This window comes from Ovis aries, chromosome 13, assembly GCF_016772045.2.
Source record: "Ovis aries strain OAR_USU_Benz2616 breed Rambouillet chromosome 13, ARS-UI_Ramb_v3.0, whole genome shotgun sequence".
NCBI lineage: Eukaryota > Metazoa > Chordata > Mammalia > Artiodactyla > Bovidae > Ovis > Ovis aries.
In genome coordinates, this window is record NC_056066.1 from 37,573,313 (window position 1) to 37,587,922 (window position 14,610).

A 14,610-nucleotide genomic window follows, 5' to 3' on the forward strand; every position below is an offset into this window, starting at 1 on the left:
GGCTTCCAGATCTAGAGGGGCTGCTAATGGGCGGTGAGACCCTGAGCTTCAGGTCAACCCTGGGAATCTTTGAACGCAGATGTTTTCAGAGCTTCCAGCTCTCCTGTCACCTGGGGTCCGGGGTAGGTGGCTGCCTCTCCATGCCCCCATCTACCCCCGCCTCCCCCATCTTCCTGGGCCTGAGGGTGGACCTGGCCCCTGGACAGCAAGGTCCACAGGCTCCCCCTGCTGGCCGGGAGCTGCCGCTGCCAGGCCTCTGGCTGCTGGGCCCTTGGGCCGAGGCCCTCAACCTGCCCATCCCCAGACGTGGATGCTGAAGTCCACAGGCAGCAGCTCGGCACCCCCAGGGTCTTTTGAGCCTGCCTTCCCCAGAGGTGACCCCATTCCTTTGCCTTCAAGGGGCTTCTGCCCAGCCTAAGTTTATTCACTCAGTCACATCCAGCTCTTTGTGACTCCACGGGCTATATGTAGCCTGCCAAGCTCCTCTGTCCATGGGATTCTCCAGGCAAGAATACTGGAGTGGGTTGCCATTCCCTTCTCCAGGGGATTTTCCCGATTCAGGGATTGAACACAGGTCTCACCCATTGCAGGCAGAATCTTTACCGCTGGAGCCACCAGGGGACCCCTGCTTAAGGGTCCCCAGCTTTTCAGCTGCGTGGTTGGGGAGGGGAGCTTAGTGGAAACACAGACTATGCAGGACCTGCAGGAGGTCCTGCAGGTGACCTGTTCAGGACACAAGGCCGGCTGTTCACCAGAAAACGACCCTGAACCACTGCCCTCGGGTGAAGGTTCCTGTGTGTGGATGAGTCGTGAGCCCTGCCCTGAGTTGGGAGCTCACAGGGGTGTGGGGTGAGGGGCTGCTGGTCACGGCTTCCAGTCACAAGCCTCCCTTCCAGCCAAGGCAAGGCCCCAGGCCTCCAGACTCAGCAGGTATTACAGGCGGCCAGAAGCTTGCCCTGCCTTTCACCAGGTGAGCTCCTCCCACTTCCTGGGGATTCTTTGCAGGATGGGGGAGGTACCCCTTCCACGGGCACTTGAGATGTCACATGAGAACCTAGCCTGTGGCCTGTCAGGCATCGTCAGTAGCTTTTTCCCACTGAGGCTTCTGCCCAGAACCCATGGCCTGTGTCCCCCGGCCCTGGGCTTCCTTTCTCCACTTAAGCCGCCTGCAGGGGTCTGGAACAGGTTGGTCTCATCTCCCCTCCTGGGAAACCTCAGTGGCTCTGGTGCCCTGGCCGTCCAGACCCCTTGCCTTCATGACCCAGCTCCACGGGGCCCTCTCACCCACCCTCCTGGCCCCTCATCCCATTTCTCTGCACCCCTGTCCCCTTGGCCCTGACCCCTCCTCCCTCCTGGCAAACTCCAGGTCCTGCTCTGTCTCTGGAAAACCATCCGAGAATTTCCAGCACCATGATCCCAACACGGTCACCACACGTAAGTGCCACTCAGCAGTCAGGTGGCCCACGGACCAAGTGCCCTCTGCAAGCCAGCACCTGGTTTTGGTTGTGCAGCCTGAGGTCAGCACTGCCCAGCCCCTGGCCGCTACCTGTGTATGGTGCCGAAGGCAGCTAGAAGAACCTTCCCTCCCTGAGGTCTTGAGGTGCTGGTGACAACCATCCTGGAGGGCAGTCAAACCCAGCCTGGAGGTATGGGATGCTGAGGCTCTCAGGCAGGGGTAAGACCCCCACTCCCTCCCATCTGGGTGCACCTGCCATCCAGATGCTTGTCTTCCCCCAGCCACACTCAGTCCGTCAGACCCCTCTCCCAGGTTTCTGAGTCTTGAGACTGAGCTGGAAGTACCACCGAGACCCCTGGGGGCTGCTTCAGTTCACCGTTTCTGGGTTGATGTGACCACTCCCATGACCATGCCTCTAAATACACTTTTGGCTTAAACCCCAGGTTCCTTATGAAGCCCCCAACTCACCTCTTGACCAAAGACTCAGATCCTCGAAAACATGAGGGTCCAACAATCATGGCAAGTTAAGCTGGCCGCCCTGTCTCCATCCCTCGTGAGGAGTGGATGTTTCCGGCCAGGACGGAGAATCCCTTGTTCATTCCTGGAACTTACTTCACACCATGGCCTGGGCCACCTGCAGCCCTGTTCCTCAGGGTGGGGACCAGTCCATGCATCCATCAGGCCCCCAGGTATCTCAGGCCCTGCTCCCTCACCCTGCCCAGTGGGCACTGGGGACCAGAAACCACACTCATTCTCTCCCAGAAGGAGCCCCCAAGGAAGATGGGACGAGACTGGAGTGCCGGGCGACACGCGGGTTTTAATGGCATTAACACCCAGGAGTCACGCGTCGGTTCTGGGGGCAGCATCTTCCGGGGACTGGGGCTGCTGCCTCGCTGGCTGTGACCTTCCAGTCTGCTCTGCAGCCTTAGGGACCCAGCACCAGAACCACCCGACCCCCAACCCCGCAAAAGATACAATTGCACTGATTGATATACAGACCCCAGGCCCGCCTCCCAGAACAAGCCCTGGGTCTGTGGCACGGCTGACGAGGGCTTTGGCGTCTGCTGGCTGGTGGTCCAGGGCCGGGCCAGGGCGATAGTGTTTCTCGAATGTGACAAAGGTTCTTCTTGTACAAACTGGGTCTGGAAGATCTACTTCTGGTGCTAAGAAACTCTTGTCTTTATGGCTTCTCAGAGCTACCGAAGTTGGGCCCGGATAACGCTGTCGGTTGGTTTATTTGTAAGGAATGTGTAAGGCATTTTGGTAAGTTGAACAGTAACTTCTTTCTCTGCAGGAGACTCAGACAGAAGTGCCTTCTTTTGAGCTGCCGTCCTCCTGTGGACAGAGGGTGAAGGGGAGAGGCTGGCCAGGGAGTGGGGGTGGGGCGCTCATCCCCGGCTCCTAACCCACCCTAACTACGGTCTGCAGCCCAACACCAGAGTGGCCCGGGGCTGGAGAAGACACGGAGGGCTTGGCAGGGGACCAAGGGCAGTTTTCAGGAATCTCTGTTCTCACCCCTCCAGCCTGAGTCCATGTCTCCTCCTTGCTGTCCTTCTCCAGGGTCCTGGGCACCCCTAGCCCCTGCCCCATGGGGTTGGCACTCACTGGTCTATCCAGCCGCTCCTGCAGCTTCTGCACCGTGTCCTTCTCTTTCGCTAGCTGCTCCTGGGTCGTCTTCAGAAGCTCCTGCAGCTTGGTGGCCGCACGTCCCAGGTCACCGGTTAACTTCTTCTCTTTCTCTAGCCTCTCCTGTGGTTGGAGGGTTGAAGGGGATCAGCCCACGCATGACATGCAGCAGGACCGCCCCCCTGGTTGTACCTGTGGGGCCACACCAGGCCCAGGAGGACACGGTCTCCTGGCCACAATCAGGAGCGTTTCTACAGGGCTGTTCGAAGCTGTAGCCCCCAGGGTCACTGGCTGCTGAACACTGGCCTTAAATTCTACTTGATCCAGTTGTCTGTGTTACTGGAGGCTCAGGAATACTCCTCCACCTCACCCACCCCTAAACTAGGGTGGACTATGCCCAGGGGGCCTCCAGGGATGACAGGGAGCGTGGAGTGACGGTGCCCCAGTACCTTCAGCTGCGCAGCCTCCTCCACCTCCGAAGACCCAAGGGCGCTGGTGCAACGGAGCTTCTCCAACTCCGCCTGCAGCTGACTTGCCGCGAGCTGAGCCTGGGGGGTTGGGGGGGGGCGCCGTGCATCAGGACCCATATAGAAAGCGAGTGACAGTCCCCCAGGTGGACTGCAGCTGGCCCAGCCCTGCCACCCTGACCCACGAGGGCCCTGATGGACAACTATTAGCTGAGCAGCACCCTGACCTCCTCAAACTCGGCTGTGAGCTTCTGCCGCCGCGTCTGCTCGTCCCCCAGCAGGGCTTCTGTCCGCTCCAGCTGCGTCTTCAGCTGCAGGCAAACACGTTTGGAATCTGGGGCAGGCGGGACCCTCTTGAGCACCCAGGGCAACCCCACCCTGCCCTTGCCATGGACACACGGGGTAGCCTGGGCCCTATAGCCGGTCCGACGCTCCCCTGGGGGAGGCAGGGCCCAGCCGCTGGGGAAGGGAGCTGGGTGATGGGAGAGAGATGCCGATGGGACGTGGGGTCCTTTGGTGAGACCTCAGGACAGAGAAGCCTCAGCCCCATGTGAGCCCCGGCCCAGGAGGCCATCCCACCCTAAGGCCGCCACCACCACGGGGAGGCTGTTGATAGCTGGCTGGATCAGGGGTCTGGAGGGCGAGTGCCCCACCAGACACACCAGCCCTCGCCCTTCCTTCTACTCTGCGTCTCTTCAGAAGCGGGGTGTCTGGGCAAAGCGGGGCTGGCGATCATCAGGCGTCGGGGCTGCCGTCCCCGGCCTGCACTGGGTGGAGGAGCCCGTACAGTGTCAGTGGCCAATACCCGGCTCGCCCCTCTAACCTCGGCAGGGTCCTGCTCTGCTCGGGGGGCCTCAGCCACATCACCGTCCTCCACGTGGCTCTTCATCTCACTCAGCTGCTGCCTGACCTGGAACAGGGAGACTGGGTCTGTGTTGAGGCATGGCTGGACACACGCAGCTCCCCAGGAGGACCGCAGGCATTCTTGGCAGCCACGGCCCCTTGGGGGACCTGCTCTGATGAGCGTGGCCTGTGTGGGCTCCCCTGCAAGTTCTTGGCGGGGCAGGAGGCCAGCACCAAGACCCTTTGCCCAAGTCAAACTGCAGCTGAGGGACCCCCAAGGGGCCCAGACTGGCCTTGTGCACACTCTCCACTCACTGCAAGGCCAGTGGCATGGAGCCCAGCAACTCCCGGGGAATGTGGCACATGCGGCACTGAGGTGCGCAAAGCGAGGGGGGGGACCTTCCGGCCCACACTGTGGTCCCAGCAGCCACAGGCCCAGGGTCGAGCAAATGTGCCAGCAGCCCCTCCAGCACCCCACCCACACCCCCTCCGACTGGGCGTGGGAACATGCATACCCGGCCCCCATAGCATAAGCGGCCACTCACCAGGGCGAGCTCGTCGCTTTGTTTCTGGGCTTCGCTTTTGGCTGCATCCAGCTGAGACTGAGATTCTAATAACAGCTGCCTCAACTGAGAAAATGGAGCCAGGTGGTGGGAGAAAGAAGAGAGGACCAGTTCTTGTGAGCACCTCTCAGGTAACCCAACACATGCAAGCACCCGCCCTGGGAACCTGCAGGGGAGGGCGGGGGGGAGGCAGCCTCCGGCAACTTCTGCTCTTTTTAAGACTTGGGAAGCATGGCGTTCAGGACATGGCTTCTCCCAGGCCTTCACAAGTTTACGGAGTGTCTTACAAAGCAAAGGCAGAAGTCTTAGATCACATCAGAATTGGGGTGCTGAGCTTGTCCTCTCTGCTGCCTGAATGTCACGTTTCAATGCCTGCCCATGAGGATGGTGTCGCTGCACCAGGTGGAGGAATTCCCGCGCTGCCAGGCTGGCCGGCCTCACCCAGCCCTGCCTTCGGGGCTGCCGGGGACGGGACTCACCCCCGCCACCTCCTGGGCATAGCTCTGGCACTCGGCGCTGGCAGCCGCCACATGCTTCTCCAGCTCGGCCTCCAGGCGCCAGGTGTGCTCCCTCACCTGGACAGGACGTGTGTCAGAGGGCACAAACGGGTGGAATGAGAACGGGACGACCACAAGGACCAGGGCTGGCCAGCCCAGGGACAGGGGCTGAGGGGGGGCGCCTCTGCGGCCTGACGGTTCCAGGAGGCACCCAGGCTCCTCGGCACCTCGGGGACACACAGGAGGCACACGCAGGCACCCCGGGACAGGATGAGCTCTCAGGCCTCGAGATTTACTTGCAAGGTGGGTGCTGGGGGACCTGCTCCAAGGTCAGGGTGGGTGGACAAGCATGGCGGGGCTACTCCGCACCCTCCCCCCACAGTTCCTGAGGCCACGGCAGAAGCCACGGTGCACCACGCTGGGCGTGCTGCCTCCAGCCACCCCGAGGTCGCAACCGCTCAATAAGGGAAAGCAGGGACATGTGGACCAGGAAAGAAAATGACCACAGGAGCCTCCGTCAGAGGACGGCGCTCTCCGCCCAGAGCCCCCACGCACCTGATCAGAACTTTCGAGTTCCCCTTTGAGCTTCTCGACAACCTCTTCGAGTTGTTTCACGGTGACCCGTGACTACAAAGCACAAGGAAGGGGCAGTCAAGCATGAGCCCTGGGGGATCTGACCAGGGACGCGCTGCCGCGGCTCCTCACAACTGTCCTAGGATCCATCCCAGGAAGCCCATGGTGCCCCTGCCCCGCCGAGCGACCCGCCCCTCTTCCTGGGGGTGGGGTCTCCTGGAGACCAGGGTTCAGCTGTCGAGTCTTTCTGCAACCACAATTCATGTGGCGTCACCAAAACTTGACCTCCCCAAGTGACCCAGATGACCCTGTGGGCGTCCCCCAGCACTGAAGGCATTCCGCCCTGGCAGCCTGGCACGGGCAGGCGGACCCTGGGTGCCTCGGGCAGCGTACCTCCTGGAGCTCCTCCTCTGCGGCGCTCACCCGGGCCTTCCACACCTGTTCCTCCTCCTCCACGCTCCTCTGCAGGGCCTTGAGCATGGCCTCCTGTTGGGGCAGCCATGAGCACGGCCTGCAGACCCCACATACATCCCCCAGCTCCCTCCCCACCCCAGCGGCCACCCTGTTCAGATCCCAGCCTTGCCGGCCATGCAGCGGGGAAAGGGCGGCCCTGGAGAGGCCCCCCCAGCCCCCGCCGCCCGGCCAGCATGCAGAAGACAAAGCCGTCGGGACTCTCTGATGGGTCTGCAGCAGGTGGGCCTGAGCAGCCCAGGAAGAACCGGCCTCAGGGCAAGGGCTGGACTCCTGGTGTCATAGAAGAGCCAACCACTCCCCTCCCGCCTTGGACTCGCCCCAGACCTTCGCCCTGAGCACCCCTCTTCACCATTCAGCCACAGGAACAGGGCCCAGAGCGGGGCCGTGCCCACCCAAGGTCACAGAGCCAGCAACCCGGTCGGGACCCCCAACCGCTGGGCTTCCCCGCCGGGCCTCACCGTCTCAGCCAGGATGCTGCGGTACTGGTCGCACTCGGCCTGCAGGCCGCTCTGTGTCTCCTCCGCCTCCCTCAGCTTGGCAGCCAAGTCCTGAGGGTGGAGGCAGAAGGGGAGGGGTGGGGGAGGCTGGTGAGCCAAAGCCTGATGACCGGCTCCAGGCACCCCCAGGGGACAGTGCAGGCTGCGAGGCTGGATGGCTGTCCGTGCTCACCAAGGGTTCCGGGCTCGCCTGCGGCTGCTTCAACAACTCCATGCAAGCGTTCTCTTTGAGCTCCTGCAACCACTCAGTGTAACTCTGCAACAGAAATGTTTTGCTGTTGGATGGGATACACCTCTCCATGGGCGGGAGGCACCCAGAGAAGGCACCCCGCCTCCTACCTGGTTGGTGGGGGTGGGGAGCCCCGGGAGCAGGGCCAGCAGGGCCTCCTTGGTCTGGGCCTCCGTCAGGCTGAGTTGCTTCTCCGACTCCTCCTGTGGGGAGTCCGGGCAGGGTTAAGAGGGGAGTGCGGTGGTCAGCCCGGGCACTCAGGGGGACCGCTCAGGGACAAGATGTCAGGGCAGAAGAGCAACACCAACAAAGTCCACGCAGACAGACCAAGCCTGGTGCCCCTGTGGCCTTGGAGGGCAAGGCCCAGCTGAGAAGCAGCACAAAGGACTCACTGCTCCCCACTTCTCCAGGGGAAACAGGCGGGAGGGTGGGCAGAGGGCACACAAGAAGAGGCAGGGTTGGGCCCCGGGTGGACTCTGGAGCCGCTCTGAGCCCAGGGCTGCCCTGCACACGGCTGCAAGCTCTGCTGACCAGCTTGACCAAGGCCAGCCTGGAGCCCACACTGACCTTGGCCTGGGTCAGAGACCGCAGCTTCTCCTCGCAGCTCTTCTCAGCCGAGGCCAGAGCCTCCATGGCCTTCCAGTTCTTCTCTCGGAGGTCCTGGGAGGAGAGGGGCATGGTCAACAGCCAGGCTGGTCTCTGCAGGGCAGGCGAACCTCCCTGACCTGCCTCCAGACCCCACAGGGCATGCTGGGCAGCACTGGCACCAGACGGCTTGGGGTGACCCAGTGCCTTTTAGGGAGACTTGTCCGCAGAGCTGGGGGTGGGGAGAGGAGGGCAGTCACTGGCTCCTCAGAGAAGAGCTTCCCGCCACCCGGAGGCCGACTCTGGCCCAGCCAGGCCTCGGGAGGCACACGCAGAGGCTCTGGGAGAAGGCCTGGGCCAGGGACGCGGCCAAGGTCCCGCAGACGCGCCCTGTCTACACAGCAGGCGCCCCAGCCCCATACTCACGTTGTTCTTCGCCTTCTGCTGCTCCACCGTCTCCCTGAGCTCTGTGGCCTCCTTCTCCAGGCACCACACCTGCGACTCCAGCTCCATGAGGCTGGGGACAGATAGCAGGTCACTTTCTGGCTCTCAAGGCCTGCAGCCCCCACAGGACCTGTCTTGGGGCCCCTCCTTGTCCCAGGCGCCCAGGGGCACACACGGGGTCTGGGACGAGGGTCAGGCCCCTCCCTCACAAGGCACAGGTTTCAGAGGAGCCTGGGCAACTGCCTAGGCCCCTTCCCCGAGAGCCCAGAGGCCACCAGAGTCCCACTTGGGGACAGAACTGCTTGGACAGGAGAGGTCAGAGCAGACGCCTAGCCAGTGCCAGTACAGGCCCTGGACCGTTGCTTTTTGGGGTGCTCTTTCTTCTGCTAAGGGCTTCCCTAATAGTTGGTAAAGAATCCACCTGCAATGCCGGACACCCCAGTTCTATTCCTAGGTCGGGAAGATGCCCTGGAGAAAGGAAAGGCTACCCACTCCAGTATTCTGGTCTGGAGAATTCCATGGACTGTACAGTTCAAGAGGTCGCAAAGAGTCAGACACGACTGAATGACTTTCATTTCACTCCTGCTGCTGCCTGGTCCCGTTCTGTCCCACAGCCTGCAGCCCTGGCCCTTCCATAGGACCACAGCTGCCCTTGAGAGACGTGGCTGGGCCTCCTCGGAGGACACTAGGCGGCACCGTCGCCTGCAGCCCATCAGGAACATTCCTGCTCTTGGCGGTGCCCGGCAGGCCCTGGCTTCCTGCCGCGACCACCCTGTGTCCAAAACCTGGCTCTGCCGGGACCCGAAGGCTCCCCCTCAGTCCTGCACCCAGGCTCTGAGACGTTGGCCCAAGAAGACCCCAGACACCAGGGGAGCTAGCAGGACTCAGCCCCACTTCCTCACGCTTCTCTCCAGACTCAAGGCCGCGTAGTTCTGTCTGCCCCCATCACCCAGACGGCTCGGGGTGGACGCTCTAGAACGTATCTGGCTGTCCTGAGAAAGAGGCTGCAAATGGACACTTTAACATGTCATCTTTTGAGTCTCAACTTAGAACAGTACAGGAAGCCACTAGCGCTGACCTGAAGTAGCACAGTCAGGACGGCTCAGGGTCAGGAAGGAAGTCCCTCCGAGGACGCCCCCAGTGGGAACACGTGTTCTGATTTTCTCACCAGGGCCACAGTGAACAGCTCAGGACTGCCAGCCTAAGGAAGTGTGTGAAGACTCAACACCCTCGGGAGGGCTGTGTGCTGCCTGCCCTGACCCTCACCTTCATTCTAAGTACAGTTTGCACCCAGCCTTGAAAATGGCTGGTGTGGACTTCTAAGATGCTAGTTTCAGGCCACAGAACCTGACCCCACCCTCAGAGCACCACTGGGACTCCTGAGAGCTTCTCCGTCAAGCCGCCAGCATTCTGTAGCAGCTGGCCCCCTGTAAATCCCTGCAAGAGCGCCCCCAAGGAAGAAGACACAGCCAGCGGGTGACGAGGACATGCTGACAGTCACCCCGCTTGGTGGCTACTGCCTGAGGTACGTTTTAGAATGTATGGGGTTGGATCACTCACCTCCACCCCAGAATAGGATAGCCTGGCCTAGTCACAACTTCCAGATAAACAGTCTGAGAAGAAAATTTTTAAAAACCCCTCATTCTGTCAAACATCTGCAGGATGGAAAATACTAGAATTGATCCTATTTGCCACATGACCCAAGTACCTATAAATTAGCTGTGTGGTCCAAGAACCTGATCCTGAAATACAAGAACAAAACGCTAAATAAACACAACCTTTCTACCCCCACAAATGCCAAGAGGAACAAAGCTGCCCTGAGCTGTCTGGAAAGCCACACGGAGAGGGTTTGCTTCTGAGTCTCCAACAAGGCGTTGTGGGGCCTCCAAGAGGCCAGCTTCCTTCCCCAGCCTTCAGATCTGAAGCCGGGAATGCGGGCCGTGGCCTGGAGGAACCAGGGAGGTGACCCACCAGCAGTAGCAGCCAGAACAAGGGAGCCTGGTCAGCAGACAGCCCAGGACAAGGCCGACCACCTGCACAGGGATGGAGGACATGGCCAGGCCTCACCCCACGTGGCTGCCCTGAGGGCCCCCGGCTACAGCAGCCGGGACCACCCCGTGAGCCGGCAGGTACCTGTTGAGGGCCACACACTCGAAGGTGACGGTCGCTCCAAGGGATCCAGCCCCCTGGCCTGGGGCGCCTCCCCCAGGTCTCAGTAGCCTGGGGCTGGCCGCCAACATCACCCAGCACCAGCCCCCGCATCTGGTCAGCTGGGACCCTGCACCACGGCCAGAGCTGTGCCGAGGTTTGGGCAACCTCCCAGGTTCTCCACTCGGAGTGCGTGACCCATTTTCTGTTTGAGTTATGACTTCAAGCCCTAAAATCCCTCCTCCCATAGACATGGAGAGAAACCCCCGACCAGCCAGCCCTTCCCGTCCAGAGATGGATGGAAGGATGAACAGATAGATAGCTGGAGGCCCGGCCACTCTCCCCACGGGCTGGGTCCTGCCCTCTTTCCTGCTCCCCACAGGCACTGGAGGAGGGGTGGGGAAGACAGGGCTTCTCAGGGGTCCTCCCCGGATCCTATACCCAGGCTGGGCCCCTGCCCCCTCTTACCGGGCCTGCTGCTGGTCAGCCTCCACTCGACTGGCCTGGAACGAGAAAAGAGACCCGTGGTTACCAGGACACACGCCTCGGACGGTAGGTCGTCGGGTAGGGGGCCCCGTGGGGTGGGTGGAGGGCCCCCAGGAGAGGGGTGCTGACCTGGGCATCCTGGGCCTGGCTGGCCTCCAACAGGGCCTCGATGGAGCGGATCCTCTCTGTGAGCTGCGAGTTCTGTGCCCGGGCCTCGTCTAGCTGCCCATGGAGACTACGCAGCTCCTCACACTTGCCCCTCACCTCGGCCTCGGAGGACTGCAGCTTGCCGTGCAGCTCTGCAGAAGGGGCGGCCGGTGGGTCAGGGGTGGGGGGTCGCCGGCACAGATGCTCCCAGGCTGCCCAGCACACACCCGTGGGCTCGAGACACACACTGCACCCGGGGCAGCCCACCAGCTAGCTGGTGGAGAGTCACCACCAGGCTTCTGCACACCGGGGAACAACAAAGCGCCCCCACCACTTGGCAATGATGGGATCTGAATGGGTGTCTGCTGCAGAGTCTAAACCCTGCTCCTGGGAGACCGGCTCACGTTGCTGAGACAAGGGCGGGGGCTCCTAGCATGTCCTCTTGCCTTGGCGACTTCCACAACATCCCACCAGGGCTCAGAACGCCGGCCACGTTCTTCTGACTCTGCACAGCCCCTGGCCCAGGGCTCGCCCCACACGTATGGGGCTCTGCTGAGGGCTTCCTCCTCATGCCCACCCCTCACTCATCTCTGAGGCCTGGGGATCCATGCCCACTGCTGGTCCAATCCCCCAGGGCACCTCTGTGGCTGCCTGGCCCAGCCCTGGTCCCCGGGCCACTCTGCCCCTCGGTCCTTTCCTGGGCCAGAGCGGGAGCATCCGGAAGGGCAAGTGGGGTCGGTCCAGCCACCCCCACCCATGCTCCCAGCCCTCATCACTCCACAGGACAGTCACCCAGGCCCGCCTGTCTGCCCCCACACTGGCCACTGATGCCATCTCCAGCCTTGAGCGCCGACCTCCTCGGTCTTTCTTGTACAGTCTAAGTTCAAGTTTGTCCCCATTCCTCAGGGGCTCCGTGCCGGCCACTTCTGCCCTTTCCTGGCCTTTGTGAGGCAGGCCTCTTCCCGTCATCCAGACCTTTCTCCCCAGAGGCCTCCCCTGACCACCTGAAGCCACACCAGGCCCATCACAGCAGGGGGCGGCAGCCTAGAACCCTGAGCCATCCCGACCCATAGCCTGTTTTTGTCAATAGAGCTTTCCTGGCCCACAGCCAAGCCTGTCTGTCCTGGGCTGTGTGGGCACTGTGGCAGCAGAGCTGAGCAGCTGTGACAAACACCATCTGCCCTACAAAGCCGAGATCACTACTGCGTAGCCCTTCACAGATGCTGCTGGCCACTTCTAGGACCTGCTCCAGGTCACAGCAGCCACTTGGAAGTCTGTCGAGCACAAGGCTGTGCGATCTGGTCAATGGACTGCCTGTCCTGCCTCTCCAGGGGCCCACAGTGCCCTGGGCGTTTCACCACCTCCTGAGGGGGCAGGTGCCCTGAGCACGGGGGACCATGGCCCACTTCTAGACCTGGCTCTGGGCCTTACTGAGGAAGGAGAAGGCCAGCAGCGGCCCTCGTGGTAGTGTCTTCTACCGGAGCCCACCTCCCACATCCAGCCCCCACGGCCAGTCCTCCAGACCCCAGGCCTGACCCCAAGCACCCCCGTGCGTCCCCCAGCAGGTGCAGGAGTCCAGGGTCCTGGGTGCTCTTGCCCCGCGGGGCCGGCCCCTCACCGCCCTCACCGGCCATCTGCTGCTGCTGCTCCCGGGCCTTCTCGGCATCTGCCCGGAGGCTGGCGTGGCTGCTCTGCGCACGGCACAGCTCCCGGCTGACCTCGTCCAGGCGCTTCTGCAGGGCCTCCTCGCTCTCCTTGTGAGATGCCTGGGGACCAGCCGAGGGAAGGGGGCCATGAGGGTGTGGGCGGGAGGTTGGGCTCTCGGTTCTGCCATCCAGAGCTCTTCACTCCCTGCCACCCCGCACTGACAAAGCAGAGAAGCTGCCTGGATATCCGGGTCAGTTCACCCCCTAGACAAGGCCAGGCGGCCATCCTGAGCCCTGAAGAGTGGGCACCCAGGGAAGACGCTGCAGGTGAGACCAAAAGTCACCCCATTTTCACTTGAGTGGGACCTGGAAATGGTCACAGCTGCTGAGCATTTCTGGGCAAGGCGCTGTCAAGGCACCCACGTGTCAGCGTGGTGAGTCCCGGCCACCCCAAGACACAGGCACCACCATCACACCCACGTTACAGCTGGAAAATCCGGGGCCTCAGGGTCAACACTGTGGGGACTCTGTGTGACCGAGGATGGCAAGACTGAGCGGGAGGAGATGCACAGAGCCTGGGGCTTCCTGACGAGAGTGATGATGACAACTTGGTATGGGAGTGGTGGCTCCAGCCCTGGAAGCATCCGGGCACACGCACCAGGCCCTCCCCAGAGGGCCTAGTCCCATCTCACTGCTCAGGCCAGACCCCATTTTGCATCAAACTATCTGCCTCAGTTCCACCCAAACAATCCCCCTGTTTATCTGTGCCTGTCCTGGGTCCCCTGCGCACACAGCAGTCTCAAAAGACTTCTGGTCCTTTCTGTGACACAGTGCAACGTGCTGCAGCTGAGCTTCAGTGACTGAGCAGAAACAGCAGCCAAGCCGTGTGGGTCTCCTGGGTTCATGTGTTTTCCCGAGAAGTCACACACACAGCGGGTGACAAACTGCCCTGAGACAGGCCGGCTGGGGGGTGTGAGGCTCGTTCGGCCGATGGGGAGCTGCCCAGTGCCCTGTGGGGGTTCCTCCCTTCGGGGCACGGGTGTCCCCCTGGGTAACTATGAGCTCCTGGCCACACTCAGGGCTGAGAAGGAAGAAGCCCCACCAGGTGCTGAAGCCAGAGGCTGTGTGGGGACCTGTGATGACACAGGGTGGGTGATGCCTGGGGGCTCGTGTCCTGGCTCCGAGTGAACTGGGGGGCCTTGCTTAACTCTGTGCCTCCCGCTCCCTTCTGGAAAAATGGCACATAATACCAGTATCTACCCCATGGGGTTACAAAGGAAATTAGCTGAGAATTAACGCTGGGGCGTGTTTAGAACAAATGCCAAGCACACAGATGGCACCCACTTGATGCTGACCAGGCATCACCAGTCACAAGACCAAGGCTGAGGGTTCCAGTCCCAGCCCTGCCTGGGTCTCCGGCAGCCACAGTTACAGCTGAGGACAGACGACCCCGGGTGGCCGGATGGGCCAGGTAGAGAGGCCTGGCGGGCGGGGTGCACGGCACGAGGGGGCCGCCGCCCCTCACCTGCAGCTGCAGGACCTGCTTCTCCACAGCGGCCGCCTTGGCTTCCAGGGCCTTGCGCTGCTGCTCCTCCTGCCGCGCAGCCTCCGACTTCTCCACCAGCTCCTTGCTGACCTTGCCCAGCTCCTGCCGGAGCTTGGCCAGCTCTGCATTCTGCCTGCAAGACAGTCACCAGCCCCCGGAATGACGGACAGGAGAGGGCTGAGTCGGCTCCTGTGTACCCTGAGAGCTGCCTGGGGTGTTGGGGACAGGCAACCCTGAGCCCGTCCTCCGGGGCCCCCGGCTCTTTCTTAAGTCGTTGCCCGAGTCTTGGACCCCACCCCGCTGAAGCCCCTCTGTATCGTTAGCCACGTGGGGTGGGATGTGTTTTGTTGAAAATGGTATTTCACGAGCAGGGTAGGTGGCTC

At 62.1% G+C, this 14,610-nt stretch overlaps 1 protein-coding gene across 3 annotated transcripts in view; it reads right to left on the minus strand.

Annotated features, from left to right (window-relative positions):
- Nucleotides 1–2,253: 2,253 nt before the first annotated feature.
- The window catches only part of RRBP1 (ribosome binding protein 1), a 47,439-nt gene continuing 35,082 nt past the window's right edge, over nucleotides 2,254–14,610 (minus strand). For 2 of the 3 annotated variants that reach the window (XM_027976718.2, XM_042230660.1), the window contains 18 exons: nucleotides 14,207–14,360; nucleotides 12,663–12,801; nucleotides 11,018–11,187; nucleotides 10,871–10,905; nucleotides 8,237–8,327; nucleotides 7,793–7,885; nucleotides 7,336–7,428; nucleotides 7,169–7,252; nucleotides 6,958–7,047; nucleotides 6,419–6,511; nucleotides 6,008–6,079; nucleotides 5,435–5,530; nucleotides 4,938–5,021; nucleotides 4,373–4,459; nucleotides 3,777–3,860; nucleotides 3,532–3,630; nucleotides 3,062–3,205; nucleotides 2,254–2,791 (listed from right to left, as the gene is read on the minus strand). In XM_027976718.2, the coding sequence (XP_027832519.2) occupies nucleotides 2,756–2,791; nucleotides 3,062–3,205; nucleotides 3,532–3,630; nucleotides 3,777–3,860; nucleotides 4,373–4,459; nucleotides 4,938–5,021; nucleotides 5,435–5,530; nucleotides 6,008–6,079; nucleotides 6,419–6,511; nucleotides 6,958–7,047; nucleotides 7,169–7,252; nucleotides 7,336–7,428; nucleotides 7,793–7,885; nucleotides 8,237–8,327; nucleotides 10,871–10,905; nucleotides 11,018–11,187; nucleotides 12,663–12,801; nucleotides 14,207–14,360 (1,744 nt within the window). In that variant the 3' untranslated portion in view covers nucleotides 2,254–2,755. The remainder of the gene's footprint in view (nucleotides 2,792–3,061; nucleotides 3,206–3,531; nucleotides 3,631–3,776; nucleotides 3,861–4,372; nucleotides 4,460–4,937; nucleotides 5,022–5,434; nucleotides 5,531–6,007; nucleotides 6,080–6,418; nucleotides 6,512–6,957; nucleotides 7,048–7,168; nucleotides 7,253–7,335; nucleotides 7,429–7,792; nucleotides 7,886–8,236; nucleotides 8,328–10,870; nucleotides 10,906–11,017; nucleotides 11,188–12,662; nucleotides 12,802–14,206; nucleotides 14,361–14,610) is intronic. The other variant, XM_027976719.2, reaches the window with a different exon arrangement.